The 23,957-nt window shown below is 32.2% G+C and overlaps 2 protein-coding genes across 4 annotated transcripts in view; one reads left to right on the top strand and one right to left on the bottom strand.

The window, feature by feature from the left end:
- LOC134724478 (transmembrane protein 184B-like) overlaps window positions 1–18,929 on the bottom strand; it is a 33,841-nt gene extending 14,912 nt beyond the window's left edge. Inside the window, exons 1-2 of the mRNA XM_063587513.1 lie at window positions 18,768–18,929; window positions 17,062–17,253 (exon numbers count right to left, since the gene is read on the bottom strand). Of these exons, the coding sequence (XP_063443583.1) occupies window positions 17,062–17,253; window positions 18,768–18,770 (195 nt within the window). The 5' untranslated portion in view covers window positions 18,771–18,929. The remainder of the gene's footprint in view (window positions 1–17,061; window positions 17,254–18,767) is intronic.
- Window positions 18,930–19,049: 120 nt separating this feature from the next.
- Window positions 19,050–23,957, top strand: part of LOC134724477 (DNA ligase 1-like) — a 79,397-nt gene continuing 74,489 nt past the window's right edge. For 2 of the 3 annotated variants that reach the window (XM_063587511.1, XM_063587510.1), the window contains exons 1-3: window positions 19,050–19,201; window positions 22,729–22,803; window positions 23,440–23,794. In XM_063587511.1, the coding sequence (XP_063443581.1) occupies window positions 19,185–19,201; window positions 22,729–22,803; window positions 23,440–23,794 (447 nt within the window). In that variant the 5' untranslated portion in view covers window positions 19,050–19,184. The remainder of the gene's footprint in view (window positions 19,202–22,728; window positions 22,804–23,439; window positions 23,795–23,957) is intronic. The other variant, XM_063587512.1, reaches the window with a different exon arrangement.

Here is a 23,957-nt window from a genome sequence, read left to right as displayed (position 1 = left end):
TTAAGTCATAATAAAAAAAAATCACAGCTCAAAAACAGTGATGCCTATACACAATGTATGTGTAGGGAACACTTGATAGTTCTATTTGTATCATTGATAAAGTACATTTTGTATAATCTGAAGTAAAATTTGGTTTAAAAGTACATCAGTAGATGTGCTGTCCACCTGCAATATTTAAGGATCTAATAGTAAGAACTACTAATGTAATCAATACATTTGTCCAGCAGGATTAAATTAACAGACACTATAACTAATCTGAATATTGTGTACTTTAACCAGAAATTCAGAACAAAAATAACATTTTTCAACGATACAAAAGAATAATGTCACAATGCATTTACGTATGCTCATAACATGTATAATACTACTTGAATATCTAGTTATAACATCTCAACCACTCATTTTCATATTTATTTTGGAAAAGTTTAAGAAGTCCTGGGGGACAAGTTTCAAACGGTACCCACTCTGGATCATAAATATGTTTTTCCTCATAGTGTATGAAACATTTTGGAACATTATTTTCTATTTTAAAATGTGTAATGTGAGAGCCTGTAACAAAACATCCTGGTCCCATATCTTTTGTTTGTGAATTGCATGTAAGGGTCAGCATAATGTTATAAAACTGGTCACCATAAAAATAATCAAGCAAGTTTGTAAAAGCATGCTGATCTTCTCCATTTACTCTGTGTAAGGGTTGATAATGCGATATTCTGTTATTTCTCAATATGGTTTTGACGAAAAATCTGTTATTTTCCAGTTTTACAGCTTGCACTGGAAATTTATCCCAATTTATTTTTGGTCTTTGTTTATATTTAACATCATTGTTTTGGTCTATCATGTCTATTGCAGTTACATTTTGTGGTTCATTTGAAGGTTCAAAAAATTTATGTTTGTTTCCTAGTAAAGGTCTTTTTCTCTTTTTACCAGTATGCGTTCTATTTTCATGAAATTCTCTTCTCATATTCTCTGGGATTTTATCTTGGTGTACCCATTCTGTTTTTGACATGTTTTTAATTTTTATTTTGTAGCATAGTTTCTTGTTTACCCATGCCGATGATATAATCTTTTCAACATCATCAGGTGTAATTTGTATTTCTGTTGTAGCTTGTTGAGCAGTTTTATTTGTATTTTGTTGGGTTTCTATAGAATTGTCAGGAGGCACTCCTTTATTTTGCTTTGAAAGTTTTGATTTACAATGATTGTTTTGATTATTCCTGGGTGTATTTTGGGGTTGAGAATTAGATATTGTGTCTTGATTTTCAGGGTCCTCATTCTGGACTTGCTGATTTTCACCTTCATCATCCTCATCTTCTTCAAATGGATCATCAGTGTCATCTAGGAGGTAGTCAGGGCGGTCTGTTTTACTGTTAAATGCTTTCAGACGACTTGCATTAACTAATTTCTTTGAGATTTTGTTATCGCTGTCCCTTCTTAGCTTAAAAGTATTACAGTCTGGGGGTCCAAGGTTTGTAATTGTAAATGGGCCAGTCCACTTAACTGTTAATTTTGGACTTTGACCTTTTTTAACCTTCTTACAAAATAGCATTACTTTGTCACCAGGTAAATATGTGGGTTTTACTGCTCTTTTGTCATGCTGTGTTTTGTATTTTGTTTGTGCTCTTTTTGTGTTTTCTGCAGCAACATCCCTTGTTAATAGGAGGTCCTTAATAAATTTATTGAGGTATTCTCTATGGTTTTTAGGCAATGTTGACTTTGGAATTAAGGCAACATCAATAGGTGCTCTCATTTCTTGTCCAAAGAGAAGGTGAAAAGGTGAGTACTGAGTAGACTGAGTAGCTGGTGTCATTCTATAAGCCATCATTATAGGTGCTATATAGTTTGGCCAATCTGTCTGTTTTTCCAGTTGAGCTCTCAATGATTGGACAATAAATGAGTTCATCCGTTTACAAGCTGCATTAGTTTGTGGATGATATGCACTTGTATAGTGGCGTTTGATTTGGAGAAGCTCACATAAAGCTGCAACAAGCTTCGAAAGAAAATTGGCACCTTGATCAGATACAATACAGCGGGGTGCACCGAAACGGGCAATTATCTCTCTAAACAGGATGTTGGCTACTTCTGTTGCTTCTTGTGTTCTCATGGGAAAAGCTTCACACCATTTGGATCCACTATCAACCACCAACAGCAAATAGCGATATTTTTCTGGAGTCTCTGGCAGTTCTAAAATATCCATGTGCCATCTGGAAAAAACCTCTTCTATTGGCATTGGTTTAAGCGGTACTGGATGGCTGTGTGTGTCTCTTTTAGATCTTTGGCAGATTTCACATGTCTTAATGTATGTCTTTATATCAGTGTAGATGTTTGGCCAGTAATATCGTTGACGCACAGCTTCATATGTCCTTTCTTCTCCTTGGTGACATCCAACAATATTATCATGGAAAGCTTCTAGTACCTCCTTCCGTAGGGTTCTTGGTATTGCTAGCTGCTTAACCATGTTTTGCCCCTTTGGTAGGCTTCTCGATCTTGCATTAAAAAAATGATAAAGTATGCCATTATCAATTTCGTAATGGAAGGCTTTCGCATCCAGTTGTCTAGCTTTTTGTCTTTCCTCAGGTACTTGGCCATCTAATTTGTAATTAAAGATTTCAACAAAATCTGGGCAATGTCTCTGAAGGTGCCGAAATGTTTTACGTTTCTTTAATTGCTCTGGGTCAATGGTTTCTAATGTTTCATCATCCTCATTACCAGTATCTGTTATTGTAATAATGTTGGGTTGCTGTTCGTCATCTCCTTTATAATCAAACGTTATGATTTCGTACTTCTTATTACTCATGGCTGCAACTGTTTGTTCAATTTCATTTTGCGGAAAATATTCTGGACCTATCTTTTCATACTCTCTTCTTGACAGAGCATCTGCATTATTTTTCTTCCCAGGTCTATGCATTATTTCGAAGTCATATCCTTGAAGTTCAAGTGCCCATCTACCTAGTCTCCCTTGTATATTTTTAATTGTATCTATCCAACGAACAGTTATATTATCTGTATAAACTGTAAATTTGTGTGAGGCCAAATATGGATTAAAATGTTTTATTCCCTCTTTGAGTGCTAACCCTTCTTTTTCGTTTATGTGCCATTTTTGTTCATTTTTATTCAGTGATCTACCACCATAAGCTACGACATGTTCAAGTTTTGTGTTTGGATTTAATTGTCCAAGGACATAGCCAATAGCATAATCAGAAGCATCCACTGACAAAACAAATGGTTTCTCAAAGTCTGGGAACACTAAAATTGGGGCTGAGACAAGGCTGTGCTTTAATGTTTCAAAAGCGGCTTGACAATCTTGTGTCCAGATGTATTTCTTATTTTTCTGAGTTAATTGTGTAAGTGGAGTTACAATTTTTGAGTAATTGTGCACAAATTTTCTGTAGTAATTGCATAATCCTAAGAAACTGCGTAATTGTTTGATATTTTTAGGTATTGGGTATGTTTGCACAGCAGATGTTTTTTCAGGGTTTACTTTAATACCATTTTTGGACAAAATATGACCTAAATAATGTACTTCTTCTTTTGCAAAATGACATTTTGTTGGATTTAGTGTAAGATTTGCTTGTTTTAATTTGTCAAAAACTAATTGTAAATGTTTTAAATGTTCTTCAAAATTTTTACTAAAAATCAAAATGTCGTCTATGTATACTAAAGCAACTTTCCAGTTCAATTCTTTTAAAACTTTTGTCATGAGCATTTGAAAAGCCATTGGTGCATTTGTTAACCCGAAACTCATTCTTTTGAATTGGTAAATACCTTGATGTGTTACAAATGCAGATTTGTGTTTAGTTTCTGGATCTAAGGGTGTCTGAAAAAATCCACTCATGAGATCCAGTACTGAATATATTACAGCTTTTGAATTAGCAACTGTGTCAAAAACATCATCTATCCTAGGAATACTAAATTTTGCCCTTAATGTGCATTTGTTAAGCCTACGATAGTCTACCGCGAACCTATACTCTTGTTTTGCATCCATATTACTTTTCTTTTTGCGAACTAGTACAATTGGGGATGACCATGGAGAGTTTGATTCCTCTATAATGTCATTTTTTAACATTATATCAATATGTTTTTCTGTTTCTTGCCTCATTTGTGGTGTTTGCCTGTAGGGCATTGATTGTACAGGTGGTGCATTGCCTGTATCAATTCTGTGATAGTGGTAACTAGTTTTACCCAACTCTGTAATGTCTTTTGCAAAAACGTTTCTATTCCTTGATAGAAGCTCAGTTAACTGATTCCTTTGATTTGTATTTAAGTTTTCATTTATTTTTATTCCCAACTCTTTTTCAACATTCTGATATTTATTAACTTTAATAGATTTTCCTTTAGAATTATTATCATTTAAGGCAAAAATACCATTTTTGTCTACTTCAAAAGCCTTGGCTACTTTCTTATTCCTATATAATGTTATGCATAATCCAGTAGGATTTAGAATTCTGTACAAAGCCTTTCCATTTTGTACATTTACTACCACTTTTGAACCAACCAAATTTTTAATATCATTTGAAAAGTTTGGTTCAAGAATTACTGTACTGTTATTGCGATGCCTTACAGAAAGCCTAACAGGTATAATAATTTCACAGTGAGGGGGAATAACCTCTTCTGCTATAGTTTTAACATGTGCATAATGTTCCTTCATAGTCTCTATATTATTTAAAGGTACATTCAATAGATTTTCTTGAATTGCTAAGGTATTATTTTCAAAATTTATGTGAGCTTTATTAGCTTTAAGAAAGTCTATTCCTAAAATTATATTAAAGGTCAAATTCTCAAGCACTGTTAATTCTTGATATATAATTAAGTCATCTATATTTAATTCAACATCTACTTTTCCTAAAATCGGATAGCTCATTCCACAAGCAGTAAAAATTCCAGATTGTGTACTTTTTTGTATTTTGATGTTTTTCAAACATTTTTGTAAACATTTTAATGATATACAAGAAATTGAAGCACCTGTATCAACTAATGAATCAACTGTTTTATTTCCTAATTGCAAATGTATAATATTTTTTGAAAGGGGGGCTATTAGAGCTAAGGAGGGGTCAGGATAAACTGAATAAGACATGTTGAGTCTTTGTAGAGGGAAAATCCTATTAAAAGATCTTGACAACTTTAATTACAAAATAAAGTAAAATTTAAAGATTTGGTGTCATATAAGATCATAAATAAAAGGTTGACTCACCTCTGCACACTCAGGAAAATGCACTGTTTCCTATATGGAGATATGCTGACTCTTGTCTTCAGGTATTCAGGTTCGCATCCTACGTGTATCCCTCCTTAGTACCGGAAAGCTGGGTCACTCCGCCACGTATAACCAAGGCCAGTACTGTGGTCGTTCCTGACCTGGTTATTCATCTTGCTAGGTTGGGGGAACTAGCTGGTAGCTTTGATATGAATACATGTTAACTTAACACAGATTCAAAGTTCAATATATAATGTTTATTAATCAGCATTCAATATAGTTATCAATCACAATAATCACAATAATCACAATAGTTCATGAGACATAATAAAACAGCATGTCTAATATAAATCCAAGTCTATAACACTAGTGTCCAATACGTGACTCTAAGGCAAGTGTCAATACTAACTGTCCCTTACTACATGGTCAACTAATATATATTGTTTCATTATTTAATTTACATAACATTAATACTTATTTATCTAATTTACATAATAATACTAGTTTATCTATTTCCCAAATATCAAGTCTTTGTGACATAACCTAAATCATCTTAAAAAGTAAGAAATCCTTTTTGTATATATAACACTTCTTTAATCCTTAATTCTCTATTGTCAATTTAGCCCTCAGAGGATTACATAATAATTTGCTTTACACTTATCTAAAATTGTGAAGATTTATATTAACTATTTATCAAGTCAATTATTTCTTAAGCTAGTGCTAAATATCTTTACTAATACAAAATTATAACAAATCTTTGAATTCCACATTTTAACATTCTGACATCTAAAATATACTGGTTATAATTTGTTGAGGCATTTGTAAAGGGGCATAACTCTATAACAGTAAAAGTAAATTCAATTTAGATAGATCTGTAATTTGTGGTAATTAGCATTGTGTATTAGTTTCGTAACATTCTTGGACGTACCGACGTTCAAGGGTAAAACTTAATGCCCCTTAAAAAAACCATTGTAAACAACTGAGCTCACTAATCATCAAATTGAAAGCATATGAACAAAAAACAAATATGATAAACATATAGCTGACTATTCGGTATGGGCTTTGCTCATTGTTGAAGGCCGTAACGGTGACCTATATTTGTTAATGCCTGTGTCATTTTAGTCTTTTGTGGATAGTTCTCATTGGCAATCATACCACATCTTCTTTTTTATATTAGCAAAAGACGGCCACTGTCTGAATTTTAGATCACCTCAATCAGAGAGTCAAAGGGAAGCAGTCCTGCATCAATATTATTAATTAAAGCCACTTTCTCATCAAAGCTACCTGACATCCAACTTATTAATTTCCTGTATTACAATCCTATGACAATTAAGAGAGATACCCAATATATGATATATGACTAATGTAACAGGATCTTTATTGATGTCTTTATTATGTTTATCGATTGATGTTTATAATTACAGTATAGACACTACAATGTTTTCCAATGAGGAATATTGGTCAATTATTCCCCTTTAATGATAGCACAGGTGGCAGTGCTGTAGATCAGGTCCAACACACAGCATCTCTTATCTATATCCTATTGAGAATTACATTGTGTATATTTGTATAAAAATTACAATAAGAAGATTTTATTAATAAATGTCTTTTATCTGGATGTGTCTTGTAGAGGTGGACATATGTTTTTAATGGATGGGGATTTAAAATTAAAAAAAATTGCAACAAAAAGAAAAAATATACACTACAGGATAATACTATCTTTATGCAGCTTCTTGTTTACCATATCTTTATAGAAGTTGTGATTTTCATGTCAGCATTGAATAGAAGAAGACCCGGCGTTTTTTTCTCCAGGCAATGAGAAATCATCTAAATGAATAACTAAAAGACATCCCACATTCCCAAGTGATTGGTTATTTTCATGTCAGCCTCAATAAAAGAAGACCCAGCTTTAGGTCTCTAGGCAATGAGACTTCAACTAAATAAATAAGTAAAAGACATCTCAAGAGATTGGTTACATTGTATTATATTGAACCAATTTACTATTACCCCTAATTAGTTGAGTAAAATATTATAATGACTAAATATCTCCCAGGGGTACTAAAACAGTAACTTGGAAAACCCTATTTTCATTCAATAATACCCAGTAACGTTTTTAAATTACAGGAAAAGCATCGTCTACAAATAATCAGTGCCAAAAAGGTGATAATTATTTTTAAATTCAATAAATATGAGATGAGCTAATTTACTTGTTTTTTCTATTATCATTTCAGTTTGATGACAATCAGTCATGTCAGGGAAATGTAACAGTTCCTAACTTCCTAGACCCTTGATCTTAACTTATGTAATAAATTAGACGCCAGAATTTTCCAAAAGGCTAAGACTTTTGAGCACACAGATATTTTTGTAGGTTTCCCATGCAATTTAAAGAAACATGCCCCTATTTTTGGGGACATATAAAGTTTGTAGAAAGACTTATAAATTTAAATTTTATAGCAACTATTAGGCAGAAAAAAAATGACTGCAGGCTGTTTAAACAAAAGAAATTAGACAAAATGTAAAAGATTTATTTTACAAGGCTGCTGTCTAATCATTGCTAATGTCAAACTCCAAGGAAAATTCAAAACGTAAAGACCCTTTACAAATCATACCAGATGCTCCGCAGGGCGTAGCTTTATACAACCGCAGAGGTTGAACCCTGAACGGTTGGGGCAAGTATGGACACAACATTCAAGCTGGATTCAGCTCTAAATTTGGATTGTGATTTAATAGTTGACACAGCATAGGTTTCTGACACAGAATGAATGTGTTCTAATGAACTTAAAATTTTTGTTTTCTCTTAGACCAATTCACTATGCTGTTGAATATTAATCCTCTCAAAAAAATGTTTGAAGAAATTTTCTTTTTATTTATGAAATTTCAAATGAGAAAAATTGAACCCAATTTTTTAATCACATCCCCCTTTCCCTTATTCCAAAACTAATCTCAATTAAAATATTCTAATGGAGTTTGCAACAATAACTACTCATTTAAATACATCATAAAATATTAAGATGTAAAAAAACTGCTTGTTATCACTGAATGGTAAAGATTATTTAAATTTATCAGTTGGTAGTAAAAAGTGAGTATACATTGTATATTGTATATAACAAAGAATTAAGTTGATTCTGGACAAAGAAAGATAACTCCAATTAAAAAACATTCTTGCAATAAGATATTTCTTGCTTACTATTCTGGACAAAGAAAGATAACTCTAATTAAAAAAAAATTTGCTATTTCACAATATTGTGAAATTAGATATTTCTTGCCATTGCACAATACTGTGCAATTGAAAAGACTTGCTATTGCACAATACTTAATATAATAATTTCAGATCCTGATTTGGACCAACTTGAAAACTGGGCCCATAATCAAAAATCTAAGTACAGTGAAACTTCTCTAAACCGGTCCCTCTTAATACCGGTTCTCCCTTCATACCGGCCAAAACCGCAAGTCCCGGCCGGCGTGTATGTAAATAAACGGTCAGGTAACCTTATAAAACCGGCCACCCCTTTAAACCGGATACCGGTCGTTATTTGTGTATTTGTGTAATCAAAATCAATAAAATATCACCTCATAAAACCGGCCTTCTCATTTGTAATCATTAGTCCATATATAATACTGTTATATAAACAAACAAGTTAATCCGGTCAATTAGACACCTTCATGGCCACTGAGTAGTGTTCACCTGTCAATGTCAAATCAATACCCGAATAAATTATCGGTTGAGAGATTTTGATCTTCACCCACGCTAATATAAAGTTAATTATCATTAAATCTTTTAGCTTGGCTACTTTATTTGATGATTTAAAAAAAAAAAAATTAGGCAAATTATAAAAATTAATCACTCACTTTGACTTTTGCAATTAAATCGTAATTCGTTATCGTCGGGATTATCTATTGAAATTCATTAAACCTATTTAATTTATTTAAAGGATGTGGTATTAGTTTGAGGTGTGATGATTTAATGTGTATGCATTTCTTATGGAGTATTACATATACATTGTATAGTACCGATGAGTGAAGCTGTAAATTTCAATAATATGAGATATTGATATTAAAATTGTTTTGTTATATAGTTGCATTTTATTTGTTATTCCTGCAAAATAAAAAATAATAAAGATACAAATGATGTTTTAATATTTATTTCATAATCAATTTAGAATACAAAGCTAAATTTACACAACAAAACAAACTTTATGATTGAGATACAATACATGGTAAAAAAAACAAATGCACACATATTGAAGGGAAGTAACTCTTATATTGAAGGGAAGTAACTCTTGTTAATTTCAAATTCATTAAACCGGCCACCCCTAAAAACCGGCCGAATCCCGTGGTCCGACGGGCGGCCGGTTTTGAGAAGTTTCACTGTACATGTTTAGATTCAGCATATCAAAGAGGCCCAAGAATTCAATTTTTGTTAAATCAAACTTAGTTTTATTTTAGACCCTTTGGACCTTAATGTAGGCCAATTTGAAAACGGGACCAAAAATGAAGAATCTACATACACAGTTAGATTTGGCATATCAAAGAACCCCATTTATTCAATTTTTGATGAAATCAAATAAAGTTTAATTTTGGACTCAGATTTGGACCAACTTGAAAACTGGAACAATAATCAAGAATCTAAGTACATTTTTAGATTCAACATATCAAAGAACCCAACCAATTCATTTTTTGTCAAAATCAAACTAAGTTTAATTTTGGACCCTTTGGACCTTAATGTAGACCAATTTGAAAACATGACCAAAAGTTAAGAATCTACATACACAGTTAGATTCGGCATATCAAAGAACCCCAATTATTCAATTTTGATGAAATCAAACAAAGTTTAATTTTGGACCCTTTGGGCCCCTTTTTCCTACACTGTTGGGACCAAAACTCCCAAAATCAATACCAACCTTCCTTTTATGGTCATAAACCTTGTGTTTAAATTTCATAGATTTCTATTTTCTTATACTAACGTTATGGTGCGAAAACCAAGAAAAGTGCTTATATGGGTCCCTTTTTGACCCCTAATTCCTAAACTGTTGGGACCTAAACTCCCAAAATCAATACCAACCTTCCTTTTGTGGTAATAAACATTGTGTTTAAATTTCATTGATTTCTATTTACTTAAACTAAAGTTATTGTGCAAAAACCAAGAATAATGCTTATTTTGACCCTTTTTTGGCCCCTAATTCCTAAACTGTTGAAACCAAAACTCCCAAAATCAATCCCAACCTTTCTTTTGTGGTCATAAACCTTGTGTCAAAATTTCATAGATTTCTATTAACTTAAACTAAAGTTATAGTGCGAAAACCAAGAAAATGCTTATTTGGGCCCTTTTTGGCCCCTAATTCCTAAAATGTTTGGACCATAACTCCCAAAATCAATACCAACCTTCCTTTTATGGTCATAAACCTTGTGTTAAAATTTCATAGATTTCTATTCACTTTTACTAAAGTTAGAGTGCGAAAACTAAAAGTATTCGGACGACGACGACGACGCCAACGTGATAGCAATATACGACGAAAATTTTTTCAAAATTTGCGGTCGTATAAAAATGGATTGGTCAAACACATCAATAAGTCTCAAATCTGAAATTTCACCAGAGCACAATTGTTGGAACACTATATATAACATGTGTAAGCTAAACCAACATCTTTTACAATGTTTGATGAAGCTTAATGACAACAACATGTTTATTTCTGCCTATAAACTTATTTAACATTAAAAACATTTTTGTTATGATATATTTATGATCTAGGAACTTGTAATTTTTACAAATGTTCGAGTCTACGACTTCAATCTCTGCATACCACATGATTACATTAGGTTGTGAGGAGTACATATTTTACGACTAACTACTGCTTTTTTTATTTAGATTGACAACTACATCATGTACATTGTACGTTTCTTTAAACATGATAAATCTACATTTGTCAAAAGTATTTATATTTAATGACTTTTTGTAATTATTATATAATTATGATAATTATAATTCTACGTTTTTCTCTATATTTTGCTGTTTCAGTAAAAAGACAAATGGAGATTTGTAGTTTATTACATGCAAAGTTAATTAACTTTTCTCATGATAAAAAACTCATAAACACATAATTAGGAATGAAAATTACTCTTGGGGATTAAACAGAACAAGGCAAAGCAGTAAATGTACATACACCATGTATAATTTCAACTGACAAAGATCAGTTTACTTTTTACGATTGTCAATTACCTCTCAAAAAAGACATAGTCATGTGGATTATTGTTTTACAATTCAGTTATTTCTTTCTCATGCATTTAAGGGCAACATTTATATATTATATAGCTTCTATTTAAAGTTATATTCAATAGTTTTAATGAATGGATGTTTGGAAAATATTGCCATTTAAACATTTCTTTCCATGTCAGATTTTCTCTATCATTCAATAATGTGATTAAAAAATAAAAGACAATACTTTTAGAGTTTTGTTTGATTCCCATTAGTCATTACATCTGTATTTTTAACCTTAGACTCAGTTGACTTACTGGTCAACATACTGGTAATGATGGACCTTTAGTAAGCTGAGGCAAGACCATTACCATGGAACACATTTTTAACTATGTGGTCTAGTTCGGATCCTACTTGCCCTGATGACCAAGGCAGGTCAGTTTTATAAAACCCAACATTTTTGAATAATTAATTAAAGGATGACTCTAGACTCCAAAGATGGCAGACACCAATATTGAATAAGGAAAGCTCAGTTTGCAAAATTCAAATAGTACATGTATGTACAATGCATTTAATTTGCAATATGAAATGTCAAAAACTCCTCAAACAATTTCATAAAAGCAGGTGAATAACTTCATATAAGTGCAATCTTCCTTAGAAGTTTCAGGGATCTGGCTTGAAAACTGTAGGAGCAGTTCATTTGGTTATTAATTCAAGGCTGTCTCCTGAAAAGCAACGCATACATGTATATCCATGAATTTACTATGGGGCGAGACTGCCAAAGTTGCTCCTATGTCAATAACTCAACAGGCGGCCCCTGGGAGACCAAAAGAATTTCTTAAAATAGTCTATGCTGACACTATGATTTCCATGACTTATCTTATCCAATACCTAATAAAACAAATAAATATATACAGAAATAATTGCCACTTTCCCTGGATATTGATTTTGTGTACCTACTAGTTATAGATACATTGTTCTTGTGTCAAGCCTGTTTTCTCATTCATCAATTTAATTAAGATAAATCTACTTTTCTTCACATCATTAAGTAAATTGTTAAATGAGGCAGTAATGAAGTTAATTTTATAACCCTTAAAAACTATAGTACACGTAAATCCTAAACGTCTGCTAGATTTGATTTTTCGTGTATTCATGCATGCCACTTTCAAGCACCACATTAGGGCTATTTCATGGTGGCCAGATTCTATTGGTGGAGGATTGAGCCAGAGTGCCCGGAGAAAACCACAGACCTTCAATAGGACAACTGACTATCCTCGTGAATTAAGATTGGAGACTAGTGTACACGAATGAGAGGGGTTCAACCTCCAAACCTCAGTGTTGATTGGCTAGTAATAACTACAGTAGTAACTACTTGGACCATGTGCACTCAGCCATCGAGACCCCAAGATCTGCTAGAAAACAATAGATTATTCAATGAGGATAGGAATGGCCTTTGCAGTCATTTTGGGCTACCTTTAGCGTCAAATTGGTTAAATTTTGACCGTGATTTGTCAAATTCTCAAATAACTATCGTTACTATTATTTTTGGGAAAAATTTAACGTGATTCATCAAAATGTCAACTTTTTTATCATTTAAAAAAATGTACATTTTATCGTCATGCACCAAAAATTAATGTTAACTTCATACGACAACATTTGTAAATGTATACATTATGAAGGTTCCCCCATTACAACCCTCTTCAATTTAGTTCTTTATCAGGCCAACACAAAAAGTGTGGGTTTATACACCGAACAACAAGCTATAAAGGGCTCCAAAATTACTAGTGTAAAACCATTCAAACGGGAAAACCAACGTTCTTATCTATATAAACAAAACGAGAAACGAGAAACACGTATATATTACATAAACAAACGACAACTACTGTACATCAGATTCCTGACTTAGGACAGGTGCAAACATTTGCAGCGGGATTAAAAGTTTTAATGGATCCAAACCTTCTCCCTTTTTCTGAAACAATAGCATAACATCACAACATAGAAAAACATATGATAACATATCCATTGGCAGACTTAACTCAATTAATACCAGTCAGATAAAAGTATGGGAAACACTTAATTCCAAATAATAATATGTCTTTTATTAATAATGAATAATGTGTCTTAAACTGAACTGAAAATACATTGTTATGCAACATTTATAATATAAACATAGCTGTGTTTATATTGAATAAAAGACATTAAGCCTTCATATGTTATTTTAGCTATCAATACAACCATATAACATATAATGCTCAGTTGATCATAGAATGATATTTGAATATCGTACTTTTAAAAAAAAAAAAAAAAAGAAAAAGAAAAGAAGCAGCTTTGATTACACATTGTTACATTTAAATTATCTACTTCAGATTAAAATTTCAATCTATAAAATCAAAACTTGAAGATTTCAAAATCAACTATCCCAAGTGGATAAACATTGTCAACATGATCAAGAGAGTTTAAGCCATAGAATTTTGTTTCTCCAATAATCTAATTGAAAATGCTGAGTGCAACGTTCCGAATGGATATATGTGACTGGAAACTACAAGAGACATTGCAAATTTAATCAATGTATTGTTTACAAAAAATATCAAACTGGTTAGAACCAGTTAACATATCATGCACACAGAAAAAGAGAATAATATATCTTGGATATATTTAATAACTTATTTCTATGTCGTTCATGATAGTAGAACTATAGTTACATCTTCTGTGATTTTAAATCCCCATATTATTATATTCCTTTCCCCAAATTTAACTTGTTTTATTCATCAAAAAGGGTACATCTCCCCAATGTTCATGTCTCTCTTATTTTACATACAGAGAGAATACATTGCTGCCTAGTGTAGCTTGCAATTCTTGTGAAAGCTATCAATTTTTTCTGCACAAAAATTTCCCCATTTAAGATTAAGAAAAAAATGTTTAACTCAAATAATGTATAGATCAATCAATTAGCCTAGTGTTTGACTGCAGTCATCAGCACTGATTTGGAATGAAGTGAAAGTCGAACAAAAGCTCTCGTGCGCTGAATAATAACCAAATCAGTTCTATAATATCAACAATCTCAAAATGTCAAGTTCCTTAAATTGAAAATCTATAACATAATTGTGTTTACAATTCTCCGTAAAATCCAATTGAGATTTGACGTACAATGTGAATTCAACAATCACAGATCATAGAAATCCTCGCTACATCTGATTTCATCTCTGTCTTAAAAGTTTTTGTCATGGAAAATTGGATATTGCTGATATCAACATGTAATGGTCTGAAGTGACTCTGCCTGATCAAGCAGAAAATCTTCAAAAGATCTGTCTATATCTTTTTTCATCTTTTTTTCACATAATACATGTTATATTGAATGAATTTTGAAATTTTTGTTTTAAATAATTACAGAAACCATAATTTTTTTGATGGAGGCTCAGTGTAAATTTGCTGAAATATTGGTCCGGTGTCAACCCTTCCCATGCCTACAAAGATCTAACAGTACCCTTTTCCACCTCCAGATTTTTAACAGGTTTAAAGATCTTCAGGATTTTGTCTTATAGGCAATGATTGCACCTTGTCCAAAATTCTGAGGCATAAATTATGATTGGCTGATCAGTACTGAGTAGAATGCAACAGCTAAATTTGTATGAGAAAGTGTAAAATAAATCTGGATGATATAAAAAAGAAGATGAGGTATGATTGCCAATGAGACAACTATCCACAAAAGACCAAAATGACACAGACATTAACAACTATATTTCACTGTACGGCCTTCAACAATGAGCAAAGCCCATACAGCATAGTCAGCTATAGAAGGCCCAGATAAGACAATGTTAAACAATTCAAACTAACATTTTTGTATAGTCCTTGTTGCCTCCCTGCTCCTTCTTAAAATTTAACATTTAAAGAAGAGATAACATCAGCTGCAGAATATATCTTAAGTTCATGATCACAGAGACCACACTCACTCAGCCACTGACAAAGGCTATCGAAAAATTCTTTTCACCTGTTTACAGTTAATTCTTAAATCCAATTATAAACATTTAACACCGCTGCAATTTTGCGCCTGTCCCAAGTCAGGAGCCTCTCATGGCCTTTGTTAGTCTTGTATGATTTTTTAATTTTAGTTTCTTGTGTATAATTCCGAGTTTAGTATGACGTCCATTATCACTGTACTTGTATACATATTGTTTAGGGGCCAGCTGAAGGACACCTATGGGTGCAGGAATTCTCCCTACATTGAAGACCCATTGGTGGCCTTCGGCTGTTGTCTGCTCTGTGGTCGGGTTGTTGTCGCTTTGACATATTCACATTATAAGACATGATAACAGATTTAATTAATAGGTACTTAGTTACAACAATTAAATTGTACGTTACAATATATTTAAAGGTACAAATTTATGTAACTAAACATAAGGGAAATAACTCTTGAAGGGTAAATGTCAAAACCATGACATTGTATGGATGAAGCATTTGATTTCATTAATCAGTGATTATCACCTACCCATTCAAATTACTCTATGTTATTGAAAAATATTTCCAAACCCATTCTGTAAGTCAGTGGAAGTTTGATATGATATAATGATTTTTAAAATAATGTCTACATACTCTATCATGTCTATTTGATTTGCTGGGAATGAGAAATTCACTGGAGTTGTTTGTTGTATGTTTCAAGTATAAAACACTAGAACTGTAGAACAGTAAGATATTGCTCACTAATGATGCCCCTTAAGCTTGAACTGATTAAAGTGTTTGCCATGAATTTTTTTTTCTGGAAACACATATGTACATGCATGTATCACACACAGTACAGCATGGTACAGCATGTTCTTATGAACTCTTATAGCAATTTCCTGTTTACAAAACTTTGAATTTTTGAAAAAACTAAGGATTTTCTTATCCCAGGTCTAGATCATGGCACAACTTTTTGGAATTTTGGATCCTCAATGCTCTTCAACTTTGTACTTGTTTGGCTTTAAAAATATTTTGATTTGAGCGTCACTGATGAGTCTTATGTAGACAAAACGCGCCTATGGCGTACTAAATTATAATCCTGGTACCTTTGATAACTAATTATAGCAAATTTAAGGAAACTTTCTCTCTGTAGAAAATGCACTGAAAATTTCATACTTGCAACTGTGCACTGGTCAGTTACAAATGTACTCACCAGCATGGTATAAGATTAAATAAAATATTCAATAAATATTAAGCTTAGTGTGCTATGAATGGGAAAATGTGTCCAACATTAGTACAGGATTTATGACAGGAAGCCTGATAATAAATTATAGAAAGTTATATAATGAAAAAAATCTGACAGACTTTTAATGGGATGGACAGACATGGGTAAAACAGTACAAAAATGTATAACCCCTCATTTGATTTGATTTTTTTTGTGTTTTTATACCTCTTTTAAGCACTGCAATTAGGCTACTTCATGGCACCAGTTTTTATTAATGGAGGAAGCCTCAGTGCCCCAAGAAACCAACAACCTCCAATAGGAAAACTGACGATCCTAGTCAATTAAGATTGGAGTCAAGTGCACCTGCACGAGTGGAGCTCGAACTCACAACCTCAGTGTTGACTGGCTAGTGATTACAGTAGAAACTACTTAGTCCACTCAGCCACTGAGGCCCCCCCATCCCTAATTTAAAGCGAAGATGTAAAACATAAACACATAAACACCCGACATATTACTAACCTGATGACATGTGATAATCAATCCCAATACTGCAAATGTTCCTCCAATACCTTGGGCTGCTGCTGTCTGTAGAAAGATCAGTGGGTGGTTATGGGTGGTGTTTCCTGTCGTAGTAACATTAGCAGTGGTCACTTCTCCTGGGGTCGTAATGACAGGACTAGCAGTCGACGATAAATTTGTTTGATTATTTGTCTAAAAAAGAATACAATTTATGTTGATCCTTGTGTCATTTTGCTTAGGTTCTTTTGACTTCTAGAGATCTCACAAAACATGTTTTAAGCCAGTATTTGTACAACAAAATCTCTTTTAATCTAAAATAAAGGTATGACTGTAACTTCTAAACTTCTAATATGGGGCAGGTGTTACCTGAAAGGGAACGTAGACTGTATCAATTTTTTTGTTGAATTCTAGCATATATTTTAAATTTCAAAAAGAAACGGAAATACAATTTATTCTGTAAAAGGCGTTATGTTTTCAATGTTGATTCTTTTGTTGGGGAGGAAACTCAAATCTCATGACAAACAAGCCCTTAAAAGAGAAAGAGAATTCTGCACAAATGCGGGAAAATAAAAAAGTTAACGATTTTGAGTACATCATGATCATGTTCATTAGTACATGTAGTACATTTGTAAATTGGAAATTATAATATTTATTTTTTTAATGATTTTTCTACTGTTATAGGGGACTTTGTATTACAGAACAGAATTGGTACATGGCCGCCCTAAGCAACAAAGCTGGACTGGACAAAATGTTGTGTTCTCAAGCAATGACAATGCCATTGAATGGTGGTATCGGGATCGTTCGCTCTAATAACATGCTCGCCCTGGGTACGTTCGCCCTGAGTTCGTTCGCCCAGAGAGTCCGTTCGCCCTACTAAAAAATATTGATATTCAGGGCATTGAAGTTGAAAAAACTTATTCCAATATTTCTATATTCTTGAAATTTATTGAAACAGGGATATATTCAAAAGTTTATGGCTTGTTTAGGATCGTTAATTGTTCAGTGACAAAATAATTCGGATCACTGATTATTGTGATACTTGTCTTTTGATGGATTATTAAAAAAAATTTGTATCGGGACATATGTTTTGCACCCCCCCTTTAGAAAATTCCTGCATCCGCCCCTGTAATACAATATATTTTATATGTCTCTGACTGAATACAATTATTTTGTTAACAAATATCAATAAAGAGAAATACATTGTATACCAATTCTACTCTGTAAATCAAAGAGAAAATGATAAAATTATTGCGGCAATATAAATATTCTGTCAATTTGTTAACAAACTTTAACATATTTTGTTCAAATACTTAAAATTATGCGAATGGACAACAAACAGAAAAAAATAAAAATCTGGGCGAATGGACCCTGGGCGAACAGGTATCAGGGCGAACACGTAGTATGGCGAACGTGAATCAGGGCGAACGGACCCGGATTCTTGAATGGTGATCATGAAAGCCTATCCCCCTTTTCTTTCCACACATGCACTGTTGCGTTTGATGTTACAGCCCTCTTCATTATGCCAGGAAGGGGTTCTTTACCATTGCATGAAACAGTTGCCAGAGGGGTACATGTGGATGCATCATCACAGTCATCATGCCTGTTTTAAATTTTACTTTTAGTGTTTATCACGAACTGTCAACTGACTGATAAAAATAATTAAAGCTTTGTTACAAAGATAACCATTCAATATAAACTTTACCCACCATTTTGAGAGCTGATGATTGACACTATCTCTTGTTTAAGATCCACATATTGTAACAAATATTTCTGTCAGTTACGGTTGCAAATAATGTCAATATCTCTCATATTCTATTATTTACAGGAAGTGACGTTTTAATCATCTGATAATGACGTAACGCACCACTGAAAATGTTAATTTTATAATATATTTCGATATTTCTTACAGATTTGGCGTTGCCATGATATCTTTTAATTGTTTATTATGATTCAATGTAAATATGATATTGACAAACGTAGACAAAAGCTTTTTGTAGCTCGCAAAAGCACCTGCAAAATTTTATAGAACTCTTTCGTTCAGAGATAAATTATTCGGAACATCCGGTTTGTCAAAAGGCGGCAAATGGAAAGTTGATCAGTTTGTGAGAAAGAAAACATCAACAATGCAAAAATCTATAACGTAATCATTTTGTATTTGTAATACATTCCTCTATTTCTTTTTCTTGTCTTTACCGAATTGCAGGAATGTCCAACAGTTACTTTGGGATAAGTTAAATTTTTGAAACCTCCCCCTTTTTTCAAAAATAATTTTTTTTTGCCGGTTTCTTTTGTCTGTTTGACTTCTCCCTTATTGACCCTGTAATAAGAGATCCCTTTATTGTCGTCTCCTTAGGAGGGACATGAATTTTTGACAATGGACAGCTAAAGACGGTAGAGAAAAGGGAAAATTTATGGGAACAAGTCAAATCGGCACCTGGTTAAATCGGCATCTAGTCAAATCGGCACCTGGTTAAATCGGCATCTAGTCAAATCGGCACTTATTTAAAGTCAATTTGGCATCCAATAATATTTGATATAAATAATTCTATTTTATCATGCATTTATACAATGTTAGAAAGCATCATTTGAATACATCGGTTAATTATTTAGAGTTTTCCCAACATTCTATGACTGATGTTTTGATAAGTTTCTTTTCTATGAATTAATAACTTTTATCAATATCAATATACAGTGGAGTCCCCGGTGTACGCGCGGCCCGTGATATCGCGCATTAGCTGATTTCGTCATATTAACACAGTAACACATACAAAATCGTTCTTGTTATTGTTTAAGCTTTCCGAAGGGATAAAAAAGAATAAAATTGATAAGTTCAAAGAACTAATTAATAACTGCAATTCCGCGATTTACCATATTTTGCCAATTTCCATTAAAAAAATTACATCATCAGATTATTTTTGTTTTATTTAAGTCAAATTAATATCAGATTGAAATATTTTTTGCTCTGCATCCTTGGAAGTGTGTTTGGTACAAACTGAGCTATATTTCGTAGTATAAAATCTTTCCTTTATTTCAAATAAGCTATTTTTGGAAGGCATGCGCGAAATCACCGGACATTGGAGGAACTCTCAGAACAGGGGTTTTCCTAATTTTGGACACACATTATACAAAATCTAAAGGATGAAACCATACAAACAGAAGATTTTATGAAATAAAAGTATGTTATGAATGTGTTCACACAAAATTATCCAATTTTTGGTTTTATCAGTTGAATGAAGTGAAGTCATAAGTCTTAGGTGCGCAATACACCGGACTGCACCGTAACTCAGCAGTAGTCAGTTTACATGGTTTAGAGGTAAACAACGAATCCCTTACCCAAGCTGTTGTTTTACAATGAGACAATTAGAAAAGTAAAAAGAAAATTATGACGTCCCTTTCAATAATTCAAACTTTATTGCAAAATAATAAGCAATTTTAATGTGTTTTTTTCCAGGAAAGTTTAAACAGCATTAAACCAACAATCCCGCTAAAAGCTCAACTGGTTAAAAAATGCATACAAAAATATCCAATACCTCATACATACATGTATATAATTAAAATTAAACATTTAGTTGAGAGAAAAAAAATATATCCATACATTTGCCATAAATGTGAATGAAATTAATGAATATTTCTGGACAATCCCTTCCTTACTTTACTCTTTTTGCTTAAAATACATGTGCTGTTAACAATATAAATGTCTAAGAATATAACTAAAACACACTAATTGATACATTAAAAAGTTCTATTAGATGTTAAATAGAAATACGCAATATTTCGCTAAACAAATTAGCTTCATCAGGCATGTGCATCTTTCAAGGTGAAATCGGATGCATGACAAAAAAATATTTTTGTAGCTTAATCTATACAAGATTTGAGGGAAAGTGTAACATATTAATTCGGTCATAAAATATGTTTGTAGCTACAACTACATGAAGTTGGAATAAAAGTTTGTATGAATTTTTATAAATTAATTTGTATGATTTCAAGATAACTATGGTTTTGATTTGCTTTGAAATCTTTTTTCGTCTCTCTCATTGAGTCCATCAGGTTCAAGAGTTCGTAACTGGTGCATCCAAATCTCTCTCTTTTTTGTCTTCCTTGTGTATCCCAATTTTGATTTTTCTCAATGATTTGAAATGTGATGTTTTCAAAATCATGTCCTGCTCTTAAAAGGTGTCTTGTAATTGGGCAGTTCCTTTCTTTTGTATAATATGACCGATGGTTATTTAGTCGGATGTTAAATGGGGTTTCTGTTTCACCAACATATTGTAATTTGCAAGTTCCACACGTTAACAATATACATGTATATTGAACATTTTTAACATGGGTGCCAAATTGACTATATCAGGTGCCAATTTAACCAGGTGCTAATTTGACTAGGTGCCGATTTGACCATGTGCCTATTTAACCAGGTGCGGATTTGATTAGAATTCAAATTTATGTGTATTTTACTATTTACTATCAATACACTTTATCTCCATTCAGTATAAATCTGAACTATTGACGTCATACAACAATCGCATATACATTTGTACATTTTGGCGTGATACTTTTAACCTATTTGGAATACCTTTTGACATTAATAAAATGTTTTACTGGCTTTCTATGCAAGAGGAAGCAAGAGAGAAAAAATATTATCTATGAAGCCTGTGTCAAAAACAGGGTCAATTGATATTTTTTTTAATTTTTTTTGGAAGATCCAATAAAAAAGTTAGGGTCTGGGCTAAAAAACAGGGTCAGTCGGGTTACCGGAAACACAGATCATTTTTTTCTCGGCCTTAAAAAAATATGAAAAATGTAAAAATTAATATTTAAAAAAACATTTGTAAAATTTTAAGAAAAATTGAAATTTAAATTATTAAGAAAGAAAAATTGAAATGGAAATTATAGAAAATTTGAAATTAATTTTAAAAGCAACCTCACTCACATGACTCGGAAAATTTGTTAACTCAAATACCCTAAAAGATATCAAAATTATCTCCCCTTGACCACTGATCTTTTCCTCATGCATTTGAATTATTATTTTATGTTTCTTTAATCACTCTGTTTAATTTTAATTTTAAGCCATTAGTTTTTCAAATTTGGATTCTTCTCTTGGGGAAAAAGCCTTTATTCTCCACTAATTTAAGTCAAATAATATCACTGGTTGTTATTAATGTTATGCTCTTAATGGGCCCTTTAATTTGCTGGTAAATACAAAAATATGGTATTGTATTGTATATAAATATTGTACATGACTCAGGCATTCACAGAAAGTAAGTTGTCCCTAAAGCAGAAGAAGACATATTAAATTTCCCTTGGATCAGTGGAAATGATTTGTTTTCACTAACATTCCTCTAATTAAAGTGTTGAATAAACAGGTCACTTATTTAACTTAAACATGTTGTTCGTGCAAAATCTCCCCCTCAGCTGTCATAGCTTTACATATGTTCGTGCAAAATCTCCCCCTCAGCTGTCATAGCTTTACATATACATTTAACAGTGAGGATTAATCGCAAACAGAAGCAAGTCAATTTTACTAATTTTAACTTTTACCACTGTAAACATGTTGAACAAGTACCTGTATATAATATACATATATGCAAAGTTAAAAGAGAGAAGGTTTGCAAATGACAAATTGAACTCTTTTGTATCAATTGATAGATTTCTTTTTACTTTTCTTTTCAGATCTTTCTTTACCTCACCAAAACCTAAAACTACAGAACCAATCTGTAACTCTGACAGCAAAAAGACTGAAAAGAGGTAAATAACAGAAATAGCAAGATAATTAGGGTAGTTCACATTTGACATTATTGTCATTTGAAACTTACATGTATTCAATCTACTAATTACATTTTTTAAACAAGTGTATGTTTTTTTTTAAATTATGTATGTATGTACTCAAAGGAGACTTGATTTAAGATGTATGACCTCAGTGAAATGAAATCATATTGATAGTTATTATCTGCATAACGAATGGATTTCATTAGTTCAATATGTGTTACATGTACAAAACAAACAAAAAATGTATATACATATCCATATATAAATATAAGAAGATATGATATTATTTCTAATGAGACAACTCTCTATAAGAGATCAAATGACACAAAAATGCTATATGCAGCCTTCAATAATGAGTAAAATCTATATTCAACATATGTGTATAATGTACAAAATATGAATGTACATGTATGTCAAACTCAATTTCATTAAGGGTTTATTAAATATCATGATTAAGTTAACTGTCCTTTGTTTAAAAAATACAGCAACACTATGAAAACATTTACTCACTTGTCAAAAATATCTGAAATAAACATCATTCAATATTGAAACATATTTGATAACTGTGCTTTTCATTAGTAACTTTTTATTTTCCTTTATTTCCTTTGTTTGCAGTTCAGTTAAAAAACCAACTCCAGCTAAAAAAACAAAGTCACCATTGAAACCTAAAAATACCTCGCCAGCGAAAAATACCTCACCAGTAAAAGATGCTGATTCACCAGTGAAAATACGTGCCAAAAGAAGGAGTAAAGCCAGAGTTATAGAGAGTGATGATGAAGATGAGTGTGAAAACAATGTGGATACCAGTGAAACTCCTGAGGCTACCACTAAAGACCAGAAAGAGGACAAATCAGAAAGTACACAAAAGAAAGATGATAAATCAGATGATACACAAAAGAAGAAGGATAAAACTGAAAGCACAAAAGATAAAACAGTAGAAGATAAAAAAGTGAATAAGAAAGAAACCCCAGTAAGTATTTAATGACATAAGTATAAAACTCAACTTCCCCTTTTCCATTTGTTTTTATGTTAGCACTTTTTAATAATAAACTAATAGTACATGAAAAGGATAACAGGTAATTCAACTAAGTATTTGATGGTATATGACTGCATCCCACAATATAATCACCAAA

The sequence above is a fragment of the Mytilus trossulus genome, chromosome 7 (genome assembly GCF_036588685.1).
Source record: "Mytilus trossulus isolate FHL-02 chromosome 7, PNRI_Mtr1.1.1.hap1, whole genome shotgun sequence".
Classification (NCBI taxonomy): Eukaryota; Metazoa; Mollusca; class Bivalvia; order Mytilida; family Mytilidae; genus Mytilus; species Mytilus trossulus.
The sequence above is the reverse complement of the archived record's forward strand: the minus strand, read 5'-3'. Positions and strand labels throughout refer to the sequence as shown.